Source organism: Leguminivora glycinivorella, chromosome 7 (assembly GCF_023078275.1).
Source record: "Leguminivora glycinivorella isolate SPB_JAAS2020 chromosome 7, LegGlyc_1.1, whole genome shotgun sequence".
Lineage (NCBI taxonomy): Eukaryota > Metazoa > Arthropoda > Insecta > Lepidoptera > Tortricidae > Leguminivora > Leguminivora glycinivorella.
Genome location: NC_062977.1, coordinates 4453350 through 4466642, shown reverse-complemented (window position 1 = coordinate 4466642; position 13293 = coordinate 4453350). Strand labels below are relative to the sequence as shown.

The 13293-nt window shown below is 37.2% G+C and overlaps 1 protein-coding gene across 1 annotated transcript in view; it reads left to right on the top strand.

Annotated features, from left to right (window-relative positions):
• LOC125227844 (nitric oxide synthase-like) overlaps positions 1–13293 on the top strand; it is a 61394-nt gene that overhangs the window by 17641 nt on the left and 30460 nt on the right. Inside the window, exons 2-3 of the mRNA XM_048132218.1 lie at positions 11583–11716; positions 12813–12975. Coding sequence (XP_047988175.1) covers positions 11583–11716; positions 12813–12975 — 297 coding nt within the window. The remainder of the gene's footprint in view (positions 1–11582; positions 11717–12812; positions 12976–13293) is intronic.

The following is a 13293-nucleotide window of genomic DNA, read 5'->3' as shown; positions in this document are numbered from 1 at the left end:
AGGAATAGTTATTTGTTATACAAGGGGGCAAAGTTGTATTTTAACGCCGAGTGTGGAATTGAAAAACGAGCAAGTGAAAGGATTCTATAGTTGAACCACGAGCGAAGCGAGTGGTTCGAGAATAGAATCCTGAACTTGCGAGTTTTATAACACACGAGAAGTAAAATACATTTGCACCCGAGTGTAACACAAAACTTTTCCCCTCACTATAGCGAGGAAACTACAACGCAAAAAAAGCGTTTATCACTGCTTCCAGTACTTCCACAGGTGGTAAATCATCTTTATCACTAGATTTACCTACTTTTATCAATTTTACAGCAGTTAATTTGTCTTTATTCAAGGTCAAATTACTTGACCCACTAGTGGATAAAATGCGTTTTTACCCGCTGGTATTAAAGGACAAAACACGTGTTTCCGAGCTAGTGAGGGGAAAAAGTTCCTTCTTTCTCCACTATTTTCTGTTAAGTGCAATGTCTGGCCCGCCTCTCAAAAAGAGTCCACAAGTTATCTCGCCGTCACAAACGTGGTCTGACGTATAATCTACTTTCCTTAACATCTTGATTATTTAAAAGAGGGTTTATTTAATACTAGCTTTTGCCCGCGGCTTCGCTCGTATTAGAAAGAGACAAAAAGTAGCCTATGTCACTCTCTATCCCTTCAACTATCTGCACCTAAAAAATCACGGCAATTCGTCGCTCCGTTTTGCCGTGTAAGACGGACAAACAAACAGACTTTCCCATTTATAATATTAGTAAGTATGGATCAAACAGACCTCGGGTGACCAGAGACAACGTTTAAGTTTCGCAATAGGTAAATACAGCGGGGAAATGCGGTATTTAGTTTTTAGTAGATTTGATATTTGTTAACTTTATTGTTGATAGTTATTTAAAAGAGCTATAGTTTCGACCATGAAGGTCTCAGTAACAAAACTATAACCAGCAAAATCCAGACTCGTTAGTAGAAAATAATATGTTAATAAAATTAAAAATGACACAGACTGCACTGTTCTTATTTACTAATCTCTGGCAATTTGTTACGTGTAACCCAAGTGTAACCTTAATGAAGGGCAGAAAATTGGCCCTTGAGGTTCTTTAGATGTATGTGTAGTATTGACAGAAGTTATTAAAATAACTTCTTGCAGCAAACTCCTTTCTGTTTTTTGTTCTCAAAAATTTTAATGGTCAAAGATTATTAGGTATACTTAGGTATATAGGTAGCAAATACTTTAATTTCAATCACATAAAATCTAAATTAAGGCAATATCAACTAAGAATTAGAAGTTTACGGGCCGATACAGACGTATAAGCAAACTGCATTTTTTTTATGGGATAGGAGGCAAACGAACAGGCAGGGCGCCTGATGGTAAGCGATCACTGCCACCCATGGACACCCGAAACACCAGAGGTGTTGGAGGTGCGTTGCTGCATGGCCTTTAAGATGGGTGTACGCTCTTTTCTTGAAGGTTTGAAGGTCGTATCGGTCGTATTGAACATTATTTATTAGTAAAACACGTTTACATGACAGTACAGTAAAATCGAAAGGCACCCAGGGAAGCAGGCAGGTAGTTACAGACGGATAGCATTAAAACTGCAACCTAGACACTGAGTGTCCTGACGCATTCAAACGCCCTCTCAGACTCCTACAAAACTCTTATCATACGCAAGACAGAGTTGCGTATCGTGTGTCACTAATCAACAGGCCCTGAGTACGTAGCAGTGGCGTGGCGTGAAAATTTTCGTTGATAAAGCCGCAGGGGTTTTCGGGATCTGTTTTGTATGAACTTCCACAGATACTGGAGAATTTTAGCCGTAGGGAATCGAGTTGTATCGACGCCCGAGTGATAGCAATATTCAGCCTTTTGATAACAAAGCTACGTTCTACTTGGACCGCTCTTTTGAGGGTCATAATCACGTCGTCACGACGTCTGGTTATTGAACCTGCGTTACATGATGAACCGGCTACTGGGTTTTTAAACACCACACAAGTAAACTAAAATACCATTAAGATGAATTTAACATAAAACCATAAGTACTATAAGTAGCTATGACACATTTATTGAGATGTTTATTCGATTCCTAACGGATTTCCGACTAGTTTCCAAAAACAAATTTAATCTATGTGAGAACTTAATCAATCTATTTTTAAGAAATCAGATTAATCGCTAAAATATACCAGAAGTTTATTAATTTGTGTATGCGAATATGCAAATATTATAAACAGTAAGTCCATCTTTATTCATAAGCCACTAATGGCTTATTTAAAACCACTATAAAATAGTTCACAAGTATATTATTTATTACCTACATCATTAACACGTTGTGAATACTTAATTAACTTATTGATGCATGTGGATAATAAGATTTATCACACTGGTAAAAAAAGGAATATTCTGCAGTCTAAAATTCAACCTAATGAAAGGTTTTCGGTCCTATAACTTCGGGACATAACGATAAGTACATGAAGTTAGATAATATTTCACCAGTTCTAACATAGACATGTATGTTAACATACGCTATATTGATAGGGTCCTAACCACAAGACGATGACGGCCAAAGAGCAAGTTCGGCCTGGCCACAGTGGCCACCCATATGAGCTCTTAAGAGGAAAGCCCCTTGATTGCTGAGGTCGCCGTTATCGAAGTTGATGTGGACTATATTGATACCACATTAAATTTGATTTATATTATACAATACATAGTTATACGTCATATATACTTTTTTAGTAAGTATTATTTCTGGGCAACAGGTTTTGTTTCCAATGTCAAGAGTACCAAGTTCGGAGTAACGGAGTCAGCGCATGACGTGAAGTCAGCGATCAGCCAATCAGCGGCAGGCTCGAGACGGATACGGGAAATACCCTGCGTCCGCGCAACAGTATAAGTTGAACAATGAGCGGCATTCCACGTTTAAAAATATGATTTCGATTGATAATTAGGTATTTGATATTAAACTGTGCAGGGGAAGTTTGTCTGGGAAACTAACTGTACGGAAAGAAAATCGTATCGCGATGATGCTGATGCCGATAAATATGAAAAGATATGTGACTATTTTCATCAACGATTGTCATCTTCGCTATATCTTCAGTGGAACTTACTTGACACACATTCAAAATGATCTGCCGATAATTTCATATTAATATCAATATCAAAACAAGTTCAAAATTTAAATTCGAATGCGTCTAAACGCCTTCTAATTCGATCAAGATAAGAAACTCTGTGAAATTTCCTCACCCGGACCTCATTTAAAATTAGATCGATGACAAGTCGTTCGCCTTGTGTTAGTCTTGATATATGGTTAATTAAAAAATAGCGATTTTAATTAGGCAGTACCTGCCCGCATTGTAATTCTGACGTTTGAGGAACTGAGCTATTTCTAAGAAATTAGACGAAGTTTATGGAACTGGAAATAGACGTATAGAGATAGTACTTTATACTCAAGTCTTAGTACTAGGAATAATTTTGCCTTGACATTCAGAGGTAAAGGTAAAATTAATTCCATGGCAAAACGTTTCTAAAGGTATTTGGAGCATACATAATCTACTCAGAATTTCTCAGTGAAATTGTATCAGAGTACATTCACAGGAACATTAATGGGAAACGTAGTATAATTGTGACAACGAACTTTATCTGATAGTGCATATTTGGAAATGAAAATGTGTGTGACCCCAGGTACAGACCGTTTGTAGTTTTGAAGGACACAGATGCCTAGGACCTTCAATGAAGGAAATTGATAATCATGGAAGTCTCTACGTCATGAATTCGTTTCCAGAACATACTAGTATTATGTATAGTCAAAGCTTAATAGCACACAACATCCTCCTCTCCTTGCGTTATCCCAAAATTCACCATAGCTCATGAAAGTCCCATGGGAGTCTGGGGTCCGTTTTTAAGATTAAGGCACTAGTTTTACGAAAGCGACTGCCATCTGACCTTCGAACCCGAAGGGTAACTAGACCTTGCTGGAGTTAGTCCGGTTCTCTCACGATGTTTTCCTCCGCCGAAAAGCGACTGGCAAATATCAAATGACATTTCGCACATAAGTTCCGAAAAAGTACTTAATTACTCTCGCACCTACAGCCGGGATTCGAACCCGCGACCTACGAATTAAAAGTCGCACGCTCTTGTCGCTAGACCACCGGCGTTTATGCCATCGAAACCAGTAGGTACACGTTTTTATTATGCTTAATACAGACAAGTTTATGCTGAATTGGTCGCAACAATAACTTAAACCGTGACTGGAACCTTAACAATGTACATATTAATTACAATTTATACCACCCATATAACCATAATCGGTCGCCGTTCCTACGCAAATCCTCCTATTTTGTGTACACACAGGTCTTCGGGTCTCAATGCTTAGTCGCAGTACTGTCGACGTTTAGTCGCGGCGACCCAAATGGGGACGATTGGTAACAGGCACAAATGGTCACAGAAGTGACAGAAGTGTGCACTACGCGTGCACACATTGTTACCGTTTGGCGACTACTTTCCCAAAATCATTCGTTCATTTCATTCTTTTCAAATGGCGACTGTCAGAGACGTCAAAGTAAAAAAGAAATAAAATCATTTGACATTAAAATGTAATGGCGTAAGAATTTGTTAAAGATAAATATTGATTGCATTTGTAATATAATGTGGGCTAATTACCATGGCCAATTAAATTGCTCGAGTGATTTCATAAAATAAGTCTAAATTTATCAACGCGCCATCAATTTACCTCAGTTTAACCAGTAATAATATTATTGACTACTCGGTGTTTGCGTGTTATGTATATTGATTGGTGAAGTTTTAGTGCTCTGGTGCATATACTATACTGAAATAATAAAAATAATGCCTAGAAAACCAATAAAGTTGTTAAAATATGGATTAAGATGGTAATATTCCATGTAAAAAACAGTCGCCAAACGGTCACCAAACGGTCAACAAACGGTCGCAAAATGGTCGCAGCGTACACGCGTGACCGAAAGCAGAATGGCTTCTTGTATTCATTTTTTTCAGGTATCCTCAAACTTTATAAACAATTAAATATGCCGTCGTACTCAGTTGCCCTCACTAAAGAAGATTAAAAAAAAATTGTAACGTGCGTACCGAGCTGCTGGGTTGAAGTTGAAAAGGATCGGGGATCATATTATTATGGTCTTCTATAGAGCAACTAGTATTGTGCGGCATTTCACAATTGACACTTGTTGAAGTAGTCTTCATTAATATTACTATCAACATTCATTTCAGCGATCTGTACTTCTTTTATCAAGATTTTTGTATAGATAAGTGTCTACAAATTTGTAATGTTAAAGAGACATAAATAAAACGTAGTAGAGTAAATAATGTGTTTTTTTTGTAACCCAAACAAAATACTTGTAGATACGAGTGCGGAAAAGAGGAAAATCGATACGAGTAGCAATAAATTAATACACAAACGAAGGGAGTGTTTTAAATCGACACGAGTTGTGAATGTCCTTTTCGCACGTGTATCGTACGACGATTTTCAGTACCTAAATCTAAGCTAAGAGTTTCGACCAGACAAGAAATGAATCATTGCTTGATTTGCTCGCACTACTGCGTTAAAAAAAGCAGCATCTGTACTGAAAAAAACTATCATTGCGCAACAGAAATTCTATTAATATCACAGTAAATACTCAATTTCATTTGATTCCTACTTTTATTGTGTAAAGCAACACTACACTTCATTTTTATCAATAAGAATTAAAAATTATATATTTAATACATTAAGTAACTATAAAGTGCTTATCTATTTGTATCATTCTGCACTTTTCTTAACTTTCCCACATTTCTATAAAATGTCGAAGAGTGCTTAAATGGTCGTCGTCGTTTATTATTATTTAATTCGCTCATATTTAAATGATTCAAAGCAACCAGTCCACAACTTCACAAGACAGTTTGAGAAACCTTCGTATTTCAGATTGTCATTTGCGGATACAGTGGTTTAGGAGCAGTTCGGTAATCAGACCTACACATGTGTGTACAAATTCTGTCAATGTCACTGTCAGAAACCGTTCTGACAGTGACAATGACAGCCACAAATTCGTCCACATGTTGTTACCGTTATGTGTGCAAACGTCGACTAATAAAGTGTCGTTAAAAGTCATTCTGACAGTGACATTGACAGCCACAAATTCGTACACATTTTGTTACCGTAACGAGTGCACACGACGACTACATTTTGTTATTGTATCAATCCGGTCGCATTGTTTGCACGCCGTTACCACGCGTTATGTCACATTTGACAGTTAGTTACTGATTTGAAGATTTTGCGACTGAAATGGTTGTATGGGCAGGATGTTGAACAGTTTAACCATCTCTTTGTAGTTTGGTGGCTATCAAGTTTAAGGGCAAGATAAATAAAAGAGCTGGGAACCAGTCCGCCCTTTACTTCCATCTAATAATAAACTTCTTTTAGCATAGCGCAAGTCGGTAATTAATTTCTAGACACAAGTAAGTTACTTGTTTCTTAGTCGCAACTTCTCAAGTAACAGAGAAAAGGTTAGAGCAATTTGTGAAAATATTTATGGCGTTATAATTATTTAGGTTATGTGACAATGAAGTCAGACTTATAGAAGACATATACTGGTTGGTTGCTTATTATATTTTCAATAATAAGTATAAAAAAATATTGGCACGTTTTTTACCTACTGTATTGTATATGCATATAATGCATTATCTAAGATTCATGTATATTTTTGTACATTGTACACAACACAACAAATGCAACTGGCGGTTTAGGCCGAAGCGTTCTCGTACGTAAATCCATACATCAAGGTCGACTTCAAGTATGGACTTGCGTTCTAGAGCGCAAGTTGTGCTAGACCGTCTAAAATAGGTACGTGACCATAGTAAGGTACAGCGGGATAATTTCGACTGGGGGACAAATGCAACTGATCCATTTTTTTTCATGTTTTACAATGTTTGCATTATCAAATTGAACATCCACTGGTTATATATGGCACGCGTGTTGAGTGGATACATGTGGACCGCAACTTAATAGTGTAATAATAGAAAAAATGTTTCAGTTATAATGGCCCCCCAGTCAATATTTACCCCGCTGTAACTTATTTAAAAGTGGATACCTATATGTAAAGCATCTATTTACTAATTAGAGACAATGTAAGTCTTAAATCTACGTCATTAGCTCATTATCTTTCTAAATTATCTACTCAGTTTCACCAAGCTGATATCATAGGCGATAAATCTACTCCCAGATTTGACATCTTAATAGAACATTGTGCATAAAATATGTTAAAATATATCAGTGCCATGGCGAAGGTAATCATTATACCAACAACAACATAATCAACGTTATCTGCTTTTTGTTCGCGGTGCGTGTTACCACAAAATGCTTTTAACTAGGAGATTAAAATGTAATCGACATACTATATTGCATTTAATATTAATTTAGGTACGTTTCGAAAAAGCTGTAAAGCTGTAAGTACTTTATGCACTTTGTAGATAGGTATTTACATGCAGTCCTACAAGATGCCCATTGCCCATTATCTCTATACCCTTAGTCCGTTTTTACACTATCCGATCCGATGTCGGATGTCGGTAGGATTTCAATGGAAGAAATCCAATATGGCGCCTGTAATGTATGAGATATCAGTCCGACATCCGATATCGGATCGGATAATGTGAAAACGCACTTAAACTACACTGTTGGGATCTGGTAGCTACACTCACTGACCCACTATCAAAATATACCCTGTATATGTTTTCAAAGCCAATATTGTCGAAAATTTGTTTTATTTTTACACATTCAACCAGGAAATAAATTTTTAAGTTATTTGGCGCTGTTAACTAGAACGGTATAACAATAAAATGTAACAAAATCCGACCAACATTATTTTTTAATTTTGACACTGTTGCTTTTCGATTTTAACTGTCAAAATTATATGACTGACAGATCATTAAATAAGGCTTTTTTAGAAGTATCACTTAGAGTGGTCGCTCCTTCAGAAACTAAAAAAAAAAAAATTTGAAATGTTGACTTAAGTACTTTTTGCAGAAATATTATAGTTGGAGACTCAATTTTTTTCCAGGTTATAAGTACTATTTAGTTAACCAAAATCAAAAAAAGATTGTATGATAAAGTTATATATTATTTTAGAGAAAAGTCATATTTCATGAATTTGGATTTTTTTTTCTGCTGTCTGAACCACTGGGAATTTTTCAACAAAACTTTGCACAATCGTACTACTAAGTGTAAGTAACTATAGAAAAAAAAACCATAATCATAAAGGGCATTTTTTGTTCCCTTAGTGCGTTTTCACATTATCCGATCCGATATCGGATGTCGGAAGGATTTCAATAGAAAAAATCCAAGATGGCGCCTGTAATGTATGGGATAATGGTCCGACATCCGATATCGGATCGGATAATGTGAAAACGCACTTATCCTGCTACGGCCTTTGCTTAATACCATAACTAATGAGACATCCTATCAGTCCCTTTGGTTTCCGGGACACTTGGTATGTATTCCACAAATCTATTTACATTACACCATCGTATCCTAGATTTGCATTACCCGTAATCACTTATCGATAGGGGTCCGGCATTGTGTCCGACTACGCGTGTAATCAAGCCCTTCAATGAGACATGTATCGCGGTAATGTGTGCGTGACGTATTGTTGTAATGATGGGCCGTGATCATTGCGGTAGGGTGGTTATACCGTTATACTGGAACAGATTCCTTGTGTGCTTTGATTTTATGTAAATGATATAGCTTCAGTATTGTAGATCTGTGAATAATATATGTGTGCATGAAGTAAACTTACTTCCGGCTCGAACTTTAAAATTAGATCTAAATACTATGGATACGCGGACATAGTTTAAAGAAAAGGATCCAACCCACAAAAAAATAATAATAAATTTAAATTTTCTATCAATATAAAAAGTTTTTCATTTCGATAGCTGGGTGGATTTTTTCGCTAAACTACTTCCACTATATGTCAAAAATATCGTTTATGCCTAAAGAACCGACGAGTTTTACCGTTTTACTTGAGCATGTTCGTATAAATGAGCTCAGTGAGCCGCAAATGAAATGAACACAATGATGAATGATTTTAATATTCGTAATAGTATTTTTTTATATAATATAAAGATTTTCAGTCGAGTACCATGTTTAGGCCACGAAGCTTGCTGAGTGGCCTAATAGTATTGTACGAGAGTGAAAAGCTTAATTATATCACTATTGTATACAATAATTTTTCTACGAGTCATCATCTTCATCATCAATGGACGAAAAATATCATAATTCAATTTAAAATTAATGTTAATGGCGTCGTTCACCGTCGTATCAACATCGAATTACTTGGCAACCAATTGTAATAACCGTCTGTGATTGGTCGATAACGCGATAGATAAAAAAAATGTGTTTCAGATGCAGATAAATTTGCCAGGTATCGCAAATTAGTATAGAACTTGTATGAAGTTATATTTTTGAAATTATTACAGTTAACTAAAAGTGAACTGTAATGAAATATTATAGTTGACTTAGTGTCAAAGACTATCTAACACTGAAAAGTAAGCACCTATAGTTTAGTCTGTGGTGTCCTAATTGACAGATTAAAGTCGATGAGTAGGAAAATGAATATACAGTTCAATAGAACTTATCAACGTGGGTAGCAGTAATCTCAACAAAAAAGATCACAATGGATCTACGAATAATTGTATCAAGGTCCGACAGGTCCGTGTTTTTCTGTCGTTTTTGCGAGATTGAGTTAAGTATGGCGTGCGATGCAAAGGGAGCGATAATTGATCAGCTGTCGGCTATTCATAGACAAGTTGATAATTTCTCAATTAAAACATTCCTTTACAGGTCCTTGCCTACGTATATATCTATCTGACTAAACCTTCCACACAATTAATAATAGTAGAAGTACAGAAAAAAAAAGTACAGTCTCTAAAATTTGACACCGATTATTCAAGAACGACTTGACTAGTAGTAGTAGTAGTAGTAGTAGTAAACACTTTAATTCACAGAACAAATTACAAGTACAGTGAATAAATATAATGATTATGTACAAAGGAGAGGTTATCTCTTTAAGGGATCTCCTCCAGCTAACCTTAAAATAACTGAGAGAGGAAAATAGTAAATGGTAGACAAACACAGCTAAAGTGCTTTGGCATATATACAAAGTACCTATCAACATATAGTCAAAGTAACTAGTCCCTTTCCGCTATTTAGAGTTGTCATAATTTTAAGTATTTTTCTCATCTGTAGTTGCACCACAGAATATATAATAGTACAAGTACAGAAGGCTCACTCCTTTGATGTTCACAAAATGCCGCCATTCTAAATTATTACCTATACATTAACAAACGGAGTTTCATGCTTTCGCGTGCAGGGACTGTACATTGAATTCTATTGCCGCCGCGCCGCACTATATATACAAAGTACCATCTGAATGGGCCGCGAACTCGCGGTCCCTTTCCGCTATTTAGAGTTGGCATAGGATCGTGAAGTTTTTCTCATCTGGTTGCACACGCAAAGAGACGTAGCTCAGAAAGTTGTTTGGGCTGACAAAAGTAGAGTTCACTCGAAGGGATAAGTTTCTCACCACTGCCTTACTCTAAGAATATCCTCTTAAGACCCTTACCACAGTATGTTATAGAGTACTATCGTACAGTATGGCCACTCCCGCTCCCCGCTGAAAGCGTCGCCCACCCCCTCTCCGTTACCTCACAGTTACGGCCTGTCAAAAACGCGAACAGTCGACCTGTCATATTTCACTCATACAAGCATAGTACGCGTTCACCTACACGAGCTTAGACTGTGTGCTAGGAATGCGCCTCTTTCATATATTTGATCGCCAGTGTCCGAGGTGTGCTCTAAGCATCGGTTGCACCAAACCCTCGCCGAATTTATCGTCCGCAATTCTTTTTGTATGGACACGGCGATTTTGATAGTTCACCGCTGGGCGAGTAACTATAAACATCGCCGTGTCTCTTTTATTTGCACGGGAGTGATACATTGATACATTGAACAGTAATTTATTGGTAAAAGATAAAATATGCATTTACAAGTCATTAATTTCATTTCTTAAATACTACTTATAGTGATTATCTTTTGTTCGTTTTTATATCCGATAGCTCATAGCTTACTAGCTTGCGGTGGGACCAGTGCCTTAGACCCAGACTCATTTACTGCAGTGCTGAATTTGGAACTTGCAACCCCATTGTAGTTCAAAATTCGAATTTAGTTTATTCTTTTTATGGTATTTTAAATCATTCTAAATGGACGGCTTTAGGAGGATAGCCGATGTAATCGATAAAATCATGTATTAACACAGACGTGTTTGACGACCGGTCTGGCTCAGTCGGTAGTGACCCTGCCTGCTGAGCCGCGGTCCTGGTTTCGAATCCCGGTAAGGGCATTTATTTGTGTGATGAGCACAGATATTTGTTCCTCATTTGTTCCTGTCATGGACGGGTCTATGTAATATATAAGTATTTGTATATTATATAATATCGTCGTACCCACAATACAAGCGTTCTTGAGCTTACCGTGGGGCTAAGTCAATCTGTGTAATAATGTCCTATAATATTTATTTATTTATTTGATAATTTCCAGGATTCCCGCTGCACCCGCGTCGTTTGCTCGGGCAGCGTCATCGACATCCCGCGACCGGACGTCGTGCGCACCCCTGAAGAGATCTTTTGCGACGCAGAAAAGTTCTTCAAGGAATACTACGCGTCTATACGAAGGTAAAAACTCTGACAATGCTGAGCCGCAGTAATATCAACTAACACCTGTAGAACGTAACAACAACAAGATTCCGTCAAGACATAGGGATGAATCTCATTCATTTCAAGCACATCATATTATAATGTAATTAGTGACAACTTTTTTGAAACACGATGTACCATCGCCTATACAATTTAAGAAAATGACTGTCTCAATGTTGAATGAATACAACATACAACGCTGACGTTTTATAGGTCAATAACATTTGCACCGGCGCGGCAACCCACCGGCAACTTAGATTGGCAGTTACCATCTCGCAGCTTAAATTATTTTTTGTACGATGGAGCATCCTAGTGCAATATCTACTCTGAATGGTGTCCCATATGCAGTCACGCATCCATGTGTGCATAATTTGTAAATGTGTCACACGTTAGCTATTTCAATATTAAATTGAGAGCAAGAGAATAACGTACGTTAAAATTATTTTCCCAAGCTTTTTTCCATTAAAACACTGTTAAAGATAAAAGCAAAAACTTAAAAGAAACAGTGCGAAACGTTCCGGAAAAGCTACTATTTGCATAGTAAAAAAATGCATTTTATGAAACCGTTTGCCACGTTATTCACATTTCAACTTTAAAATGATGTGTACAAGATTTAAGTTTGGAGTTTAGGAATGATGATTAGGGATGTGCCGACTATTGATTTGGCCGACAAGGCCGACTACGGACTAGCCGGCGCTTGGGTGGCCGATTAGCCGATTACACTAATCAGCTAATCGGCTACCCAAGCGCTAACTAAATTGGCCCGAACATAATTTTCGACTAATTTCACTAGAATTTTTAAACAATATTTTGGCCCTTCGTTTGCGCCTCGCCTTCATTACAGATTAAAATGTCTATGAGAATATTAACATACATTTTTCATTTTTAACAACAACCGGTTTGGCAGTTTGGCCGTTTTGGTACAAGCCTTTAATTTATTTTGTACTGTTTTACTATCACTTAAAAAGTGCCGACTAATCGACTTTTTTGCCGACTAATCGCCAGCAATGTCGCCGGGCTTTCCTGACTGATCGGCGCTAGTCAGTACATCCCTAATGATGATATGTTTTTGCAGAGAAAATACTAGTGCGCACACGGCCAGGCTGCAGGAAGTTAAGGCAGAGCTGGATGGAAAGGGCACGTACAATTTGAAGAGCCCCGAACTGGTGTACGCGACAAAGTTGGCGTGGCGAAACGCGACGCGATGCATTGGCAGGATACAGTGGAAAAAGTTGCAGGTTTGATTGTTTTTTATTAAGGGATAAAACACAGGTGACTAATAAAACTAATTGCTTTCATTTCATATTTTAAAATGTTAGTTGACTTTCTAGAGGTACACTGATATCTAATTAAGATGCCTTAAATTTCCACGAAAATATTTGGGGTTTATACGATTTTGGCCACTTCCAGGCTGCGAAACAGCGCCATCTAGTTTTAAGCCTAAAAGTCCCATACATTTTAAGGGTACGCTTTTTTTGTATGAGCTTTGTCAGTCCCGTGTCAAATCGTCGTTGAAAAACAGTAACAAAGACGTTAGGGTTAATTGATTCAAGAGA